A 16,469-nucleotide genomic window follows, 5' to 3' on the forward strand; every position below is an offset into this window, starting at 1 on the left:
ACTTTCAGTGGTTGTTGCTATTCCTGGGAAAGTCCCTGCAACCTCTAAATCTCAGGAGTTCTGAGGGGCTGTCTCTGCTGTTTGCCCAAATTCATTGACTGAAATGGACCCGTGCTCTGAGTAAGGGGGATTTGGGGGTGCCCTCCAGTGGCTAGGGAGAAGGGCTGGCACTTCTCCTTCCTCCCACATACAGTAGCTGATGACTCTGGAAGATTTCCTAGGTCAGGAACGAATATGAGAGTCTGTGCAAGTTTTCCATTACTGTAGGAAATAAAAGACCCAAACCACACACATGGGCTCTAAAACAAAAAAAGGGCTTTAATCTCCTAACATGCAAATCTATCACGGTACTATTTAAAACAACTAAATGGTGCCCCCTACATAAGGAAATAGATGGGGGGAAGGGGTGTGGAGAAAATGGGCACAAGGATGCAGCTGCTGAGGAATCCCTGCAGGGCCACTGGACACTTGCTCAGCCCTGAGGTTGACTGCGGCCAGTTCTTCTCCTTCTTGAGTGCTGCTGACCAGCTAGGACCGGGGCTCCAGCTGGCAGGACAGGGTGTAGCTAAGGACAGAGGGACACCTGTGAGTTGCCCAGGAGCTTCCATTCAAGAGTCCCTGCCAGTGTTTGCCCACAGCTGGAGTCTGGCGCCCCGGCAACAAGGCCTGAGGCTGCCCAGGGAAGGAGGATCCCAGGAGTGGCCAGCAGAAAGAGTCCACCCCGAACCTCACCGACCCAGCTCCTGATGGGCCTCACCTCTCAGCCTCGCTGAGCGGCTCCATAGCCTGGAACCAGGCCCAAAAAGGATCCTCGGGCTCTAGGGTGTAATTCTCGGCAGCCACCTGGAGCAGCATGATGTCCGTAATGACTTGGTATTCCTGAACAGACAGAGAAGCACAGGATGTATAGGGAGCCTGGGGGGGGGGGGGCGGGGAGCTGCAGGGTCTGGTGAGGGTTGAGCACCGGGACCGGGCACCCATCCCAGGTCCTGGCACACATGGCCATCCTCCTCCCTGCAGATTCATCCGGTCTCCACCTGTTCTCAGAGGTATCAGTAGCCCCTCCTCCGGGAAGTTCTCCTGGATGCCATGCTCTGTCCCCATCTCCTAACGGGATGGGACTTGCACTGCTTTCTTCTCAAGGGGTCCCAGGAAATGTGAGGTGGAGGGCATGGAGCCAAGCAATGTTCTTCCCAGGGACATCTCTGAGGCCCACTCCCTACCCTTCCCTGCGGGAAGCGCCACATATGCTCACCTTATTTCTTTTATGGTGGTTGATCTCATTCCCCTGGAAAGCAGACAAAGTCCATCAGAATGAGGCCCCTGGTTCTTAGGAGCACTTGATTCCCATCCCTTCTCATGCTGCACCATGGCCAGGACCCGTGAGGGGGCCGTGCATACACAGATAGCGGGCCTGGGATCTAGGCCAGGCTCTGGGGTCCAGAGAAAGGAGGACATGGGGCAGATGGACTGGCTACAGGTCGGGACCCTGTAGCACCACCCTCTCGGAAGACAGTAGGGGAGGCCGAAGCCTCAGGCAGGAAGGGGCTGCTGCGGCTACTGAGGTGCTTGCTGACGTGGAGGGTCCTGACTTCATTCTCCCCCCACGGGCAAACTCACCGGGGGAGGCTGAGGTCCACTCAGACAGACCTCACGCAGCTTTGCCTTCAGGAAGCTCTGCTGCTTCACCAGTCTTCGGCACCGGGAGCCGTGGCCTAACTGCAGCCTCACCTCGCTCATCCCTGAGATGGGCAACAGCCCCCAGGCTCACAGGGTAGCCGTGAGGCTGTCATGACGGGAGGTTTGCCGAGTCCTGAGAGCTCAGGGCTCAGTACAGGGGCGTTCTGCTCCCAAACCTCCGGATTCTGGTCCCTCCCCCACAATCCTCAGGCTCACCCACCTCCAGATAGTCCTCCATGGCGGTATCTAACATCACCAGCTCGGTGAGGAAAGTGCCAAGGAAAGGCACGACACCCTGTGTCATGAGGGGGAGGGTTGGGATGAGTCCCTGCTCGCTGGTGTCCACAGGGACCCTCCACTGAAACGCTCCAGCCTCCTGGCCCACCCCATGGGTTCACGTGGAGCAGCCTAGGACCCTTAGCAGCCTCCCCCCCACGGGTTCCCTTTCCCCTCCCCCTCCCAGAACATCATACTCCTCCTCATCACCTTCAGGGCCTGCTTTTCAAAAATGCCAGGGAATGGAGCACTAGGTCGGTCCCTCCCCACCCGCAAAACCCATTCTCTATGGACCTTTCTAGACCCTCCTCCTGGTCCTTTCGAATTAAGAATTGTAGAAGCCGTGTCCCCAGGAGCCGCAGCTGGAGTGGGAAGGTCCCCCTCTTCCTGATCTTTCCTTTTTGGGAGGCCTCCAGCCCTCAGGGAGGAGCCCTCCTCCTCCTCTGACTTTGGAGGCCCTGGGCCTCAGGCACACTCACCTTCTTCTGCATCCTCTTCTGGGCTCCCCGGAGGGCCATCACCAGGGTGGCAAATCTATTGGACGGTCGCTCCTGCAGGACCAAGGACAAGTTCCTTGAGACCATCATACCCTCAGGCCACTTGCCCCCACCATCTTGGACGTCAGAACCTAGACATCTGACCTAACTCATACTGATCCTGAGGCCCCATTATCCAGAAGCAGGCCGTGAGTGATTCCAGAACAATCTCACTGCAACATTCACTCCATGTGTGACCTTGAGCTTGCAGCCTGGCCTCCCCAAGCCTGTTTTCTCATCGGGAAACGTGACAACTCCACCTATCTCCCATGGTCTCCTGAGGACTCAGGATCCTATTACTCTCATCATTGTTGTGGCCCTCAACCCAGCCCAACCCCATCACTGAGCACAGGTCTGTCCTCTGGGCTCTCCAGGTTTGTAGAGGCCCCCACCTGGACCAGCTGTCGACACAGAGAGAGAGGGTGTGTAGGCTAGGGAGTCTGCTTGGACACCACCTGCTTGCCCCCTCGCCACCAACGGCATCCTCACCTAGGCTGTCGCCACATTCATGCCAAAGGCTTCCCCTCCCCAAGGAATGCTTCAGACCATTCCCGACTTCATCCTCGCAGGACCCTGTTCCCTCCCACCCCTCCTCTCTTTCCAGACCTGCACCTTCCAGGCTACCTTGATGAGCAGGTTCCTGCCCTGTGCGGTGTCCTTGCTGCACAGCTTTTGAAAGATCCTCAATGGCTTCCTGAAGAGAGGCAAGGGAGGCACGATCAATGGACGAATAATGTGGCAGGGTTGAGTGCGAGTGCCTTTTCTTTGAGAACCCCAGAGTGTCAACCTGCCTGGTTGAGGGTTTCTTCTGGGATCCTCTGAGCACTAAGGTCTTTGTAGGACATGGGAGGGAGCTCTCATGTGCTCGTCCTGGGCCTCCCTTCCCATATTCATTGAGAAACGCTGTTTGGGTCAATTTGGGGTTCAAATGGGCAGAGAGCTTAGTGGCTGTCAAGGAAACACGTGAAGAGACTTAATGCAGCTCAGCCCCATGTGGGAGATTTGGCAAAACTGATTTCTAAAGCGGGAGGCATGGTGGCCTCCTCACCAGGGAGGCTGAGAGACCCACCCACCAGCCCAGGTCCTGTGGTCGGGGTTTGCCGCCTCCCAGAAGGTCCAAGCTGCCTGACGGTGAAGAGGACAAGCCTCTGGGAGCTCCCTCGTCCATCCTGGTCCCTCCATGGAGAGAGGCCTACTCACCTGGAAACCTTCCCCCACGTGTTCTCGAGGCGGTGAATGGAGACACTCTGCAGAGCCGAGAGGATGGCACGTAAGGACGAGTAGTTCCTCAGGGTTTGACAGGCCTGGGGAGGGAAGAGAATGGGCTGTCACTTGGGGAGCCGGCACCTGATTGGCTCTCAAGCTTCAGTCCCCCTCAGGGGAAAGTGCTCCTGCTGGAGGAAGCCGCTGTCCAGGGACCTGCCGAAGGGCACACGTGAGGCCCAGAGGAGGAGGAAGATTTTACTCACTCCAAGGAAGGAGCCAGGCAGAAACGGAGCATCCCAGCATGGGGCCATGCAAGGCGAGGTCAGCATGCCCCTGGACGGAAGAGCCTAGGGACTGCACAGTCCCTAGGGCAAAGACCAGGGCCTTCCACCCTGAGACCTGATCAAGGGAAGAGCAGTGCCCGAGACTCAGGAGAGCACCTCGGCTGGGCTTCCCGTTGCATACCTTGGCCACCTTGATCCAGTGCTCCACCACCATGGCCCTGTCCCGGGCTGTCATGCTTGGGTTGCCAAGGCAGGTGGTGATGACACACTTGGCCACACCGTTGAACTGGGCGACAGTGGCCCGGACTGTGGGTGCCAGGTGCTCATTGCCAGGCTTGTTGCGCTTGGACCAGACGGAGCCCAGGCACTGATGGGGCAGCAGCTTCTTGAACAGCTCCTAGAGAACAGGCGGACCTTGGTTCACCCAGCCATTTCCCATGCAAGACGCATGTCCTACGTAGGGGTCACAGGTCAGAGCTGGACCTCAGGGAGCTGAGAATCTGGCCTGAGCCTGGTTGGAGACCGTGGATTTCATTCCATTGTTTTTCCCTGAGGGAACCCAGTACACAATGACCCAGGAGCAAACAGAGCAAGGGAAGGAAGGAGGGCATTGGCACCCTGATCATGCTCAGGAACTCCCAGCTCCTGGTGGCACTGCAAGGTGGTCCAACCCAAGGGGGCTTCTTCCCCTCCCCTCCAACTGGCCATCCCCCTGGTCCTTCCCCCCTTTCAGATGCACATTCTCACACGGGAGCTGCAACCACACGTTCTTCCGTCTGCCCTGTCCTCATGGACACATCAGATGCCTAATCAATGCTGAGGGTACTCATCCTCCAAGGCACATGAGTGGGTGACCCATGGACTTGACTGAACACAGGGAGCTGCCCTCCTCCACCCACGGGACCAGGGCCTGCCCATTGGTCTCTCCATTCTGGCTCATTTCTTCTCCCTAGTACCTCCGTATCAGTGCTTATCAGGGTCTCTCGCTACAGTCCGCAGCTGGACAGTGAAAGCTTGGGGCTAAGCGCCTTGATGGGTTGACAGGGTTGGGAAGTGGTGGAGCTGAGATTTGGTCCCAGACCATAGGAGTCCACATCAGGGAAAGGCAGGTGTGGGGCAGGTGAGAGCAGAAGGAAGGCCTGCCCCTGGCCCACCCTGAGAGCCCAGCTGCTCACCGCATCCATATACGTGAGCTGCTCTGCCACCAGCCTGGGAGGGAAGTCCAGGAGGTCGGGCTTCTCCTCACCCAGCTGGTTCTTTGGGGTGACACAGCGGTGGCAGGAAGCCTCTGGGGCCGCGGTGGGCTCTGTGGCTGTTGCCTGAGTGAAACTTTCTAGCAAAAAGGGTGGTCCAGCTGACTGCTGCTCAGCACCCGGCACACATGCAGAAGATGGGAGCACGGGTTGCAGTTCTGGAACAGCTGACGGAGGGGAGGCTGGCTCTGACACCGCAGGTGACAGTTGACACAGAGCCGGGGTCGCCTCTAGCTCTATAGGAGGCCCTGTTCCTGGCTCTGCCGCTGGAAGGAGCCCTGGAGCTGGCACTGGGGCAGGAGACAGAGAAAGGTTCATCCACATCACTGACTTTCCGTATGCCTTTGCAAAACCAGGACAGACCCCATGGCCTTGAAAGGAATACCCAGCCCATGAACCGCATCCCAGTTAGCCTTCCCAGCTTGCCATCCCCCTTACCCTCCACCTCTGCCTCAGTGAGCGCCAGAAGTTCCCGCTGCATCAGGAGAAGGGGGACATGGTTTGTCAGGTCCCAGGCATGCCACTTCAGAACCATGGCCCCATGCACATAGTCCACCTTGATCTCGACACGGTCACAGCCCAGGGACTGATAGATAGCCTGCAAATTCTGGTCAGGCCAGGTACCCAAGAAGGGAGACAGGGTGCTGGGAAGAGTCATATGTGGAGCAGAGTCAGAGGCCTGGCCTTGCATTGCACATGCTACTCCCACAGCACCGTTCTTTCTGTATGGGTCCCAGAGGATGGCCCCAGCCCCCTTCCAACCCCTCTCTAGCTGCCCTCGTAGTGGGAGGCCTGGTCCTCCAGAAAACCTGAATGAGTCTGGTTTTTCCACTTCTCCTCTCCTCTACCTGGCCATGGGCCTGGTCTACTCTATCCTCCATGCACACCAGTATCAAGGCTCAGGTTGGAGGCAGATTTGTGAGTGGTTGGCTCAGCACACCCTCGGTTCTTGGCCCCGGTTGGGGTGGTCAGCAGGGAGGGGCAGGCAGAGCAAGTTGGGACCGTCAAAGGGATGGGTGTTTCAGGCACCCACTGAGCCCAGACTGTGCTCTGCCGCCCAGAGGGCCCGGGACCCCCTCCACAGACTTCTTTGACTCATCTGCTTCTTCACATGAAGCCCCCCAGATGAAGCCCACCCACTGGAAATCAAGAGATCGGTGAGATCCCTGGTTTGGCAAATCCCTCCCCAGCCACCACCCCTGTAGTCCCCCACCCTGCTCTGTGGAGGCAGCCAGCCCTGCTTCTGGACCCAAACCCCTGTCCCAGTTTTACTTGATCATTTCATCTGTCCTATGATCCAGCTCTCGGTGGATCCTTTCAAAGCTAGAGGAGGCTACGAAGATATCACATCTAACAACCATTGGACATGCGTGCTTAGGGTGTGCAGAGTGCCTATCTGACCCTCTGACTAGAACTGAGACCCAGACACTGTATCTCCTCTCTCCATTCACATTCCTAGGTGCTTAATATACATTCTTGAATGACTACTTCCCAGCCCGCACTTTCCAAATCCTGAGTGGCCCGTGGGCTGGTCTGCCTGCTCCCAGTGTGCCCCTGAGCTGCTCACACAAAGGACAACTACCAGAACCATCTAGATGGAATCTCAGAAGTCCTTTGCACATGGGGAAACTGCCTGCTTTGCATTTCCTTTCGTCAACCCAGAAGGGCCACCGGCCTGTGAGGGTTGCACTTGAGAGCTTCTTGACCGGAGAGAGAGAACTATTAAGCAAGAAGATGCCCAGCACGTCCAGGAGCCCTTTCTACAGAGCCAAGCACCAGAGTAGCCCGTGCCATGTTTCCTCCCATGATTTCCTACAGTAACTGTATGAGGTTCATCCTCTTAACCACCCCACTTTTCAGAAGAGGAAAGGGAAGGTCAGAGAGGGGTAGGGCCATTCCCGAGATGTACACCCAGTAGATGGGAGGCTCACCCTGTGCTGTGCATGGGGTGGGCACTCACCTATTGAACTGCTGGCCCGGGACCTGTGTGGCTGAAGTGAACATCTCGTACATGCAGAAGATCGTTGAGGTGGTTGAGATGCTCCCATCTGGGAAGGATGGCACCAGGGACTGTACGAAATGCTCCATTGTGCCTTCTCGGAGCCTCAGCATCGTCTGGGCCTCATCCAGGGACAGGGATGATTCCTTTTCCCACCAGGTAGAGAAGGGGGGTGTGGGGGGCAATGGAGTCAGCTTCAACACCACGAACCACCAGGATGATCAGGGTCTGGTGCTCAGACCAGAGAGTCCCATCCCTTCGGGAACTTGTGCAAGAAAAGGGACTTGAGGGCCCACCCAGAAAAAGGCTCTAGGCTTGAAAGTACAATTGCCTTTAGGGGTGAAATGAGAAAGCATTGGTCACTTCAACACATCTTGTTAGCTGAGCCACCACAGCCTTTCTCTCTCTGAATAGGCTTTATTAAGAACTGTATGCCTTTGAGTCATCAGTCAACATCCCTACTGCAGACAGGAGAAAGCAGAGGCTTAGCATCTCCAACACTGCTCGAGATCATAGACGTTGGGCCTGAGAACTGTCCAGAGCATGGAATGCATGGCATTTCCCTAGGCTGCTGCGGCCTGCTCTGTTCCTAAGGTGGGGAGAAAGGTTCAGGGGAAATCCACCTTCCTCGGCAGGCCCCAGGGGAGCCGGTTGTTTCTAGTGTGGGTTCTGGCCTTGCCGTGATCATCTGTGGGTCCTGAGATTGGACATCAATCTGGACCTGTTCTCACCCCAGACCAGCATTGGATGCTGTTGTGGGCCGAGGCACCTGCTGCTTGTCAAGGGAGATGGAGTAGCTGAGCCCTTGGAGCAAGCAGCTCCTCAAAGATGGCCTGGATTGAACTCTGAAAAGACAGAGTCCACTACCTGGGCCAGGAGGCATCAGAGGCCTTGCACCCAATCCGTGCTTGAAAGGCTGAATCACGGTGGCAGACAACCTCCCATACGGAGGTCCAAAAAGACATATGAGGACACAGCTTGTGACCCGGGGGACATACAATGAGTTGATGTGTTCTGAGAGGTGATACGTTACAGAGGAACATATAGAATGGCTCCATCCCACCGTTCCTTTTATGTTCAATCACCCTGTGTGGGGTGAGGATTCATAAGGCCTTGGACACGTTCTCCAAGGACAGTGGAGCTGGGTTCTACACAGGATGGCTGGGGTGAGTCAAGAAAATACTCAAAACAGTAGCAAAATGCAAAGACACTCATGGCTGTGGGAAAAGTCACACAAAACAGAATGAAACAGAATAACCCACGCCCCAAACTGCAAAAAACATGACCACTATTCTCTACCATTCCCACCTATGGGAAGAGTGACTTCCTACCTTCTCCCATAGCTGGTGGTGGAGGTGTGGATACTGGGATGACTTTGTGGTTGGGCCTGCGGGGCACTCATATAGAAACACCATGGGAGGGCCCCAGGTTTGTCCCCATATTTGTGTGGGGGCCCTGGGTGTGTGGAACCCTCTTCCCATTCTCACCTCAGAGCGGCACTGATCCTGGGTGGCCTGGTGCACCTGCCACTTGTCTAGGGCGTTGTAGTTGAAGTCCCAGACCAGCTCTTCGATGACCTCCTGGGTGCAGCTCTGAAAATGTAGTGCCCCATAGACATGGGGTCAAGAGACATTAGTGTCCTCCCGGGACATTGCCACAAGGGGCCACCCGCATTAGAAATCCTGCTCTCCAGTTGAGGCAAAGAGGGACAGCTGAAAAGACATCGAGCAAGGACGTAGCCGGATGAAACTCTAGAGCTCGTGATTAACATCGAGGTAGTTGAGCTTGGTCCCCAGTGCTCAGCTTCTCATCCCGCCTGCTATGACCTGGGGTGTGAACATGAAAGATGGGCCAGGCTTCCAACACCTGGCAGCTTCCTTCTGCCCAGGAAGGGTGTGTCCCACATCCTCTGTCCCCTTCTCTACACATAGACAACCAGCCCCCCACCCCAACACACACACAGGGACACACATAATGAGGGGCAAGAGGTGTGGGCCTGCTGAGGTGACATCACAGTTGTTGCCTGCTCTCCAGTGGGCTGCCCTGAGCTGCCTCGTGTTACCTGTTGGTGTCTCCTGCCACATGTCCAGAGGGCTCGGAAAAGCGGGCTGAGCCGACGTCTACAATTATTTGAAAGTCTCTCTCTCTGGGCTTGCCTGGGCCCAGAGACCCTGAAGGGAGGAAGGCAGCAAGAGAACATCCTGTTCTCTCGAACGTCTCCACTCAAGTGAGCTGGAGAGCAGGTTGTCTTTTGAATCTGGGTGCCCGGTTACCAGAGTTCTAAGTTCAGTTGGGGCCTATCACAGAGGAAGTGAGGTCACTCTTTCAAGATTCTAATCCCTGGGACCATGTGTTCAGTCAGACCTATCCAGAGCCCCTTCTTGGAAGTTGACTCCTTAGCTTTCTCCCCCATGTCATCTCCTGAACTGGACACAATGAGCCAAAAAGGCCATAGCCACCACTCTCTGGAAATGGAACTAGGGTCCGAAGCTTCAGGAGGCAGAGCTGAATTCAGACCTTACGTTCTGTGTTTCTTTGCGCACTTGTGTGTCCTATGTCATTGCGTCTCTCACGTAGTCCCCACTTTCCCAGCCTGCAGTGTGGGGATCAGGCTAGAATCTACTTCCTTGGGACATCCTCTGGTGTCTGTGGATAAGAGTATTTATTACATGTGTGGGGTGGTCCCCTGTGTATCTGAGGCACAATTTTCAAGATGGAAGAATTACAAGAAGGGGTGGGACTTGGCATGGAGGGCCGCTCAGAAGAGGCCTGGGTTCCAGCCATGTAATACTGCAACTGTCACTTTCCCTCTTGGCCTCATTTTAAGGTGGGCACCATGATGGTCTGGAAAAGCAAGAAGATGCAGGCATTGTCAACCTCTGTAGTAAAACCATGCAATTGTTTCCCGTTATATGAAGAACGAGACCCCGTTACCTCGTTTGGGTCTATGAGGGGAGCGGCTTTCACCATGGCTCCCAGGGATCCTGACCTGTGGTATAGGCATCAGACTGTAACCGCTAAGTGGTCAGTGACTGGCTTTTGACCCACAGGACATATTCAACGTGATGAAGTACCATGCCTAGAGCTTCTCTACATGCCATGCAAAGAGTTTCTCACTCCCTAGTTACTTTCCATCATGTTCCACTACTCACTCCTTCCCTTTCCCTTCTTCTTCTCTCTCTCTGAAGCAGAACCAAGCACCGATGTTTTGAGCTGCCATCTACAGAGGCTCACAGGATAGAGAACGGAGGCAGTGCCAAGGCCAAAAGACACACAGGAACTCAGCTTCTGAGTCCAGATGGCATCCCGAGTCACGTGAGCCAAGTTATGACAAAATCCTCTTCCAGTATGGCCCTGGTCACAGCCGCAGCCACTGACACACCTTGAGCCTTGGGAACCATGCTAATTTGGGCCCACATTCTTCACCCACAAATACTGTTAGAAATTAAAGCGATGCACCTGCACATGCAGGGTATCAGGGCAATGCAGTCCCGGGGCAACTCTAGATAAGTAACAGTCTCCCAGGCCTCAGCATCTGTCCCTGCCTTCCTCCCTCCCCTCTGCTCTCCTCCTAGTGTCCCTGCAGCCACCTTGGCTGCCTTTTTCACTCCTCTGGCCAAACTGGCTTCTGTTATTGAGTGTCTGCAGCACAAGTCACTTCTTCCTGAAACGCTGCTCCCTGACGTGTGCAGGCCTAGCTCCCTTTGGTCAATCTGTTCTCAGCAACCTCAGCCTCAGTGAGGCCTTTCATATCTTTCCATGCAATGACTCCCCAGCCTTCCTCCGTAGCACACTTCATTCCTACTACAGAGCGCTTGCTCTTTTCTTTCACGTGCGTTCTCTTTGGAGCTTTGGTCCATGTGTAGACTGGGAGCTCCTAAAGCAAAGGAGCCCTAGGTAATTTCAGCTCCGCGCACGGGCCCAGCAAGATACCTGGCATAGGGCAGTGCTCAGTGTGTAGTTACTGAATGAATAATTGAGAAGATCTTGGAGCCCACCTCCCCTCTTAAGCACCTAGACTGCAGAATGCTACTAAAACTTTCAAGCTGTTTCTGGGCAGGGGCGACAACCACAATGGCCTCTGCCTGACTCTTCCTGCTCCAGTTCCTCCAGCAGAACTCACCAGGTACCATGGACAAGGAAGCGCCCTGCACCCAGTTCTCCAGCTCAGGTGGCACAGCCCCACGCAGGCACACCAGCAAAAAAAGCCATGCCTTTTCTCGGGGGTCCTCAACGCAGTGCCTTTGCAGAGTCACAGAGCAAAGGAGCAGGGTCTCTATTTTTCCCTTCTCTGTGGAATCTGAGACAAAGAAGAGAAAAGGAGGAAGACTAACTCAGAACAAGAGATCAGATAAAAGTAACCGGAAGCAGAGGGCGGAGGGGGTGCAGGAATTGAGTGAATGGTGAAAAGGTACAAATTCCAGTTTCAGATCAATAAGGAATAGGGATTTACAGTACACCCCAGGACTACAGTTCATTACTGCTCTATGGTGTATTTGAGAGGTGTGAAAAGAGCAAGTTCTGAGAGTTCTCATCACAAAGAAAAACCTCTCTTTCTTTTCTTTTTACTTCATTTTTGTATCTCTAGAGATGATGATGGCGGCGGACTAAATTTATTCTGGCGATCGTTTCACAGTATACGAAAGGAACATCATTACGCCAGGTATCTTAAACATACACAGTTCTGTATGTCAAATGTATCAAAACAACTGGAGCAAAAAAATATTTTAATATTCATAGAGAGCATCAGGAAATTGGACATGGTAAAAAGAACGTCACGTAAACAAAACTGAAAACAGCAGAACCGAAAGCCAGTAGGTTATCCTAGGGGTTAAAAACTTCAAGCCATTGGCATAGAAAGTCGATTCTGAAATTAAAAATCAGTGAATTAAAATTAAAGCAGATGAAATAGAATTTTAAAATTTTGTTCCATTTAACAATTTGTCAAAGAATAGAAAGTCTTAATAAGTGACCTCAGATAGTAACTTTTGAAAAAACTGTTCATGTTTTGGAAAATTCTGATTGTAAGCTTCCAAGTGGGCACAGAATGAGAACATTTTGTTTGATCAAAGTCGCCTCATGGAAAATGGCTGAAGCAAAATGTCTGAGATGGGACCTAAACGAAAGGATATAAATGGCTAGACGAAATTGTCCCGAGTTCGTTTCTCCGTATTTGCAGTTTACATTTATTTTCATGTCGTTAAGTCCATTAAGTTCATGGAGTACATTCTAAGTGTATTCCATGCATTAATATGTTTGAACAACCTCCCTGTAACCCAGCTTCACATCTCATTGTATCTTGTAAAACTCAAACTCTATACCGTGAATCAGAAACTTCCGATGACCGCCTACTTCCAGCCCTTGGCAACACCATTCTACTGTCTTTGGCAATTTACTCTAGGTAGGTCCTAAGAGTGAAGTCAAAGTGTGTATTTTCATGAATACTCATCTACTTAGCATAATATCCTCAAGGTTCACCCATGTTGTGGCAAATGTCAATGTCTTCTTCCACTTTGAAGAATCAATGCTATTCCAATATGTGTACATACAACATCTGTTCCTCCCTCGACAGATACTTGGATTGCTTTCATGGGTTAGCTATTATGAATAATGATGCCATGAAAATGTGTGTTCAGATATGTCTTCAAGACCATGCTGTCAATTAATTTGGGTATACACCCCAGAAGTGGAGTTACTGGAACACATAGTAAGTCTAATTTTAATTTTTTTTGAAACTACCATACTGATTTCACAACTGTGCTGTTAAACATTCCTACCACACACACTGAATAAGGCTTCCATCTTCTCCACATCTTGGCCAACACTTGCTCTTTTTTTCCCTTCTGATTGCTTTTTTTTTTTTTTTTTGGAAGAGTCATCTTAAAGGATGTAAAATGGTATCTCATTGCTTTTTATAATTTGCATTTCCCTTAACATTAGTGATGTATCTTTTCAAATTTCTTTTCACGTGCACATCTTTGAGGATATGCCTATTCCCAATTTGCACATTCACGCATTGCATTCATTTTGTTGTCTGTTGTTGAGTTCATGTGATCTCTATTCATTCTGGATATTGAGCCCCTGCCAGATAGACAGTTTGCAAATATGGTCTCCCATCTTGTGGATTGTGTTTTTACTTCATTGCTAATGTCTTTAACGTCACAAAGATTGTAAGTATTCTGAATGTCCTGTACGTGAATTTATTTTTCTTTTCTATCCTGTGCCTTGCAGGTCATATCCATTAAAGCATGGCCAAATCCTATTTTGTGAAGCTATGAAAATGAATATTATTGGACTGCACTTCCGAGATGAAAAAGGTTCATTAGTGGAGTAAGAGAGCAGCATGAACTGGAGAAGCACGGGCATGATGATGGGGTCATGACGCTATGTGATCGCAAGAGGATAGGAATATGTATGATGGGCCAGCATGAGCTGTGTACTGGAAATGGGACCTTGTCCATTTTGTGCAGCACCTACGTGGATGATGGGAGCAGTGAGACATATGACTGGACGGAATCCCGAGCTCAGCCCTTCTTCCAAGTTAGACTTTCATTGCACTCTGATCCATTAACGTTTGAAGAGTTTCTTAATCAGATGAGGGACATAGTCTTACATGCTAGAAGGTGATGAACGTGGTGTGTGGGCGTGTCTGCAAGGAACTCCGTATCCCTCCCATCTTGGTGAGCCACTGTCTGGAGTCCATGGCAAAGAAGGTTAGAGTACTAAATTACACTGGGGTCAAACCAAAGGGGAACAGTATGTCCCTCCTATGCTGAGCTGAAGTCAGGCAAGACCTTTATATGTTTGCTCTGTGTTCCCAGTTCATGGTCCCTAAGTTCTGCAGGTTCCTCTCTGGGAGAGAGGAGATGGACATGTTTGAGGGGGAGCTGGAGAGCTGTATCACCACCAGGAATGAGACCGAGAGCCGACTCCCAGTCATCGTGCAAGTGAAAAAATGGGATCAATGTCATCAAAGAGAAAACCATCAGCCACCAGTATTCATGCCGCCTGTGAGGAAATCTTGTCGAGAGGCACTTGTAAGTGATGGAGGGTGCACACCTGTAGTAACTCTGTGGCAAGTACAGATGTTACCTGCTTGAGGTGACCCACCTTGAAGAGACAAAGTTTTTGCCACCCTGTCAAGGGTGCTCGGAATGTACTCGAAGGGCAAGAGGCCTGGAACTGAAAGCATGTTTGAAAGTCTCTTTAGGGCTGAAATGAAAAAGGCAGCATGCCCTGAAAACTGCCTCACCTTGAATAGGCTAGCTCCCTTCATTGCTTGTGGGAAGAAAAGAAATCATCCGGTATTTTTCGTATTGAAAACAAGAAAACACAGAACCTTGGATTTCCGTTGTTTTTTTATTGAAATTCGATTAGCCGACATACAGCCCATCCTTATTTCAGATGTAGTGTTGAATAACTCATCAGTTGCATATACCACTCAGTGCTCATCACATCACGTGCCCTCCTTTATGCTCCTCACCCAATTGCCCCATCCCCCCACCCAGCTCCCCTCCAGCCACCCTCAGTTGTTCTCTGTGCTTAAGAGCCCCTCATGGTTTTGCTCCGTCTCTGATGGCTTCCCGGTCAGTTTTCCCTCCTTTCCCCTATGATTATCATCAGTTTTCACTCATATGTGGAACGTAAGAAACAGTGTAGAGGATCATAGTGGATTTTCTTTAAAAGGATGTTATTTTCTGTCTTTCCATGTTTGACTGCATTTCACTTTTCTTTAAAAATGACACGTTCAAATGATATGTCCATTGACCCTGGAGGGTTGGGCGTTCTTCACACTTCCTCAATGAGTTAGGACCCTGAACCAGGTGTCAGGAGAACCTCCTCTGTGTTATTGTTCCCCGGGTGCCCTTGTTGGGCTTCAGCTTCCTTATCTGTAATACGATGAGAGATACGAATGCTAAATATTTTCCGAAAGTTGTTCCCGCTACAAACGTTCGATGGCTACCGATAGTCGAATATTGCTTCATCCACGAGACAAAGGTTAGGAATCGTTATTTCAATTACTTCGTGAAGACACACAACCAAGTAGAATGAGAACACCAGAGGAGCATCGCTCCAATAGGACTCGAGTGAAACTCTGCTCCAACTGCCAGTAGCATAGGACGTTACCTTTTACGTGAACACAGAGGTGGGCCCTGGCCTTTCCATAGAAACAGACTGTCCTTTTGTCTTTGGACATTTTCATTTACCTTTCATGTGGATTGACGTTCAGCCCGATGAGACCTCATGAGGAAACTCTGCGTATTCTAAGCTTAGATCTCATAGGACCGATTTTTCTTAAGTTTTGAAACTACACTATAATTGAAAGACAGTGTTATATTCCTTTCAGGTGAACAGCAGGGACTCAATAGTTCTGTACATTACACAGTGCTCAGCACCATAAGTGTACTCTTAATCCCCATGACCTATTTCACCCATCCCCCCACCTGGCCATCCCCAGTCTGTGCTCTACATTTGAGACTGGTTTTTTGTTTGTTTTCTCTTTGTTCTTTCTTTTTGTCTCTTAAGTGCCACACAGGAGTCAAACCCATGTTAACATAACACACATCGACTTTAAAGCTTACCTCCGTTTCATGGTCTGGATGAAATGTGCTGACTATACCACCACGTTGACTCCACAGTGGCTCCCAGGGATCCCCACCCGTGCTATATACCTCCCTGTCTATCCACTGCCTGGTTGCTAATAGGTTTCTGACCAAGAGAATATGACAGAACATTGTCACTTTCCTGTTACTCTCTTCTGTTCCCTTCCTTTCTTTCCTGTATCCCTGCACTGGGGAAGCAAGCACTGGTGTTTAGAACTGCCCTACATAAAGGCCCACAGAGGAAGGAACCTAGGGAGTGCCCAGGCTAATAGGCAGAAAAGAACTCAAATTCAGGATTTCGCTTAAACCCACTTTGTTGAGTCTGAGCTAAATCCTGACATTAGTCACATCAGTGACTTGGGAGCAAATCTTACCACAGTTGGGCCTCGGGTGAGGCGCAGATTGCATCACACAGAGACCTGGGGGCAGAAACACCCAGTCTCAACTGTGCAGAGATTCCAGGCCCCCCCGAATTGGGAGCTAGGAAATATCACGCTTCAGAAGTGCTAAGCTTTCTAGTAGTGTTCTCAGAGACAAACAGATAGCTAACTCAGTCGACCAGGCTTCGGCACCTGGCCCTCCCATCCACTGCCATCTCTTGTTCTCACCTCCCAGCCTCCACCAGCCACTCT

General features: G+C 51.6%; 1 protein-coding gene and 1 long non-coding RNA gene across 3 annotated transcripts; one reads left to right on the top strand and one right to left on the bottom strand.

Moving 5' to 3' along the window:
- Positions 1–302: 302 nt before the first annotated feature.
- LOC130543814 (ral guanine nucleotide dissociation stimulator-like) lies at positions 303–8,765 on the bottom strand. Of its 2 annotated transcripts, XM_057312739.1 has the most exons (9): positions 7,196–8,765; positions 4,164–4,379; positions 3,693–3,796; positions 3,117–3,186; positions 2,436–2,507; positions 1,901–1,975; positions 1,256–1,288; positions 758–879; positions 303–565 (listed from the first exon to the last, which is right to left on the bottom strand). In XM_057312739.1, exons 2-9 carry the CDS (start codon positions 4,215–4,217, stop codon positions 529–531), a joined length of 567 nt encoding a protein of 188 aa, XP_057168722.1. In that variant the 5' UTR covers positions 4,218–4,379; positions 7,196–8,765; the 3' UTR covers positions 303–528. The 2 variants fall into 2 exon arrangements, with proteins under 2 accessions (XP_057168722.1, XP_057168721.1); XM_057312738.1 differs by lacking the exons at positions 303–565; positions 758–879; positions 1,256–1,288; ... (3 more) ...; positions 3,693–3,796; positions 4,164–4,379 and adding exons at positions 4,392–5,525; positions 5,674–5,879.
- A 2,703-nt stretch (positions 8,766–11,468) lies between these two features.
- Positions 11,469–14,935, top strand: LOC130543818 (uncharacterized). The gene is made up of 2 exons (XR_008959433.1): positions 11,469–12,941; positions 13,466–14,935. It is a non-coding gene; the product is annotated as an uncharacterized LOC130543818 (long non-coding RNA).
- The last annotated feature ends 1,534 nt before the right edge of the window (positions 14,936–16,469 follow it).

The sequence above is a fragment of the Ursus arctos genome, unplaced genomic scaffold (assembly GCF_023065955.2).
Source record: "Ursus arctos isolate Adak ecotype North America unplaced genomic scaffold, UrsArc2.0 scaffold_16, whole genome shotgun sequence".
Lineage (NCBI taxonomy): Eukaryota > Metazoa > Chordata > Mammalia > Carnivora > Ursidae > Ursus > Ursus arctos.

What these genes read in the sequence shown, in the direction of transcription:
- LOC130543814 (XM_057312738.1), bottom strand. Translation starts at nt 7,347, where the DNA reads ATGCTGAGGCTCCGAGAAGGCACAATGGAGCATTTCGTACAGTCCCTG. An exon ending in CCGGGCCAGCAGTTCAATAG is followed by an intron (nt 5,880 to 7,195) that starts GTGAGTGCCCAC and finishes GACTCTTCCCAG; the next exon opens with CACCCTGTCTCCCTTCTTGG. An exon ending in CACTGAGGCAGAGGTGGAGG is followed by an intron (nt 5,526 to 5,673) that starts GTAAGGGGGATG and finishes CTCCTGCCCCAG; the next exon opens with TGCCAGCTCCAGGGCTCCTT.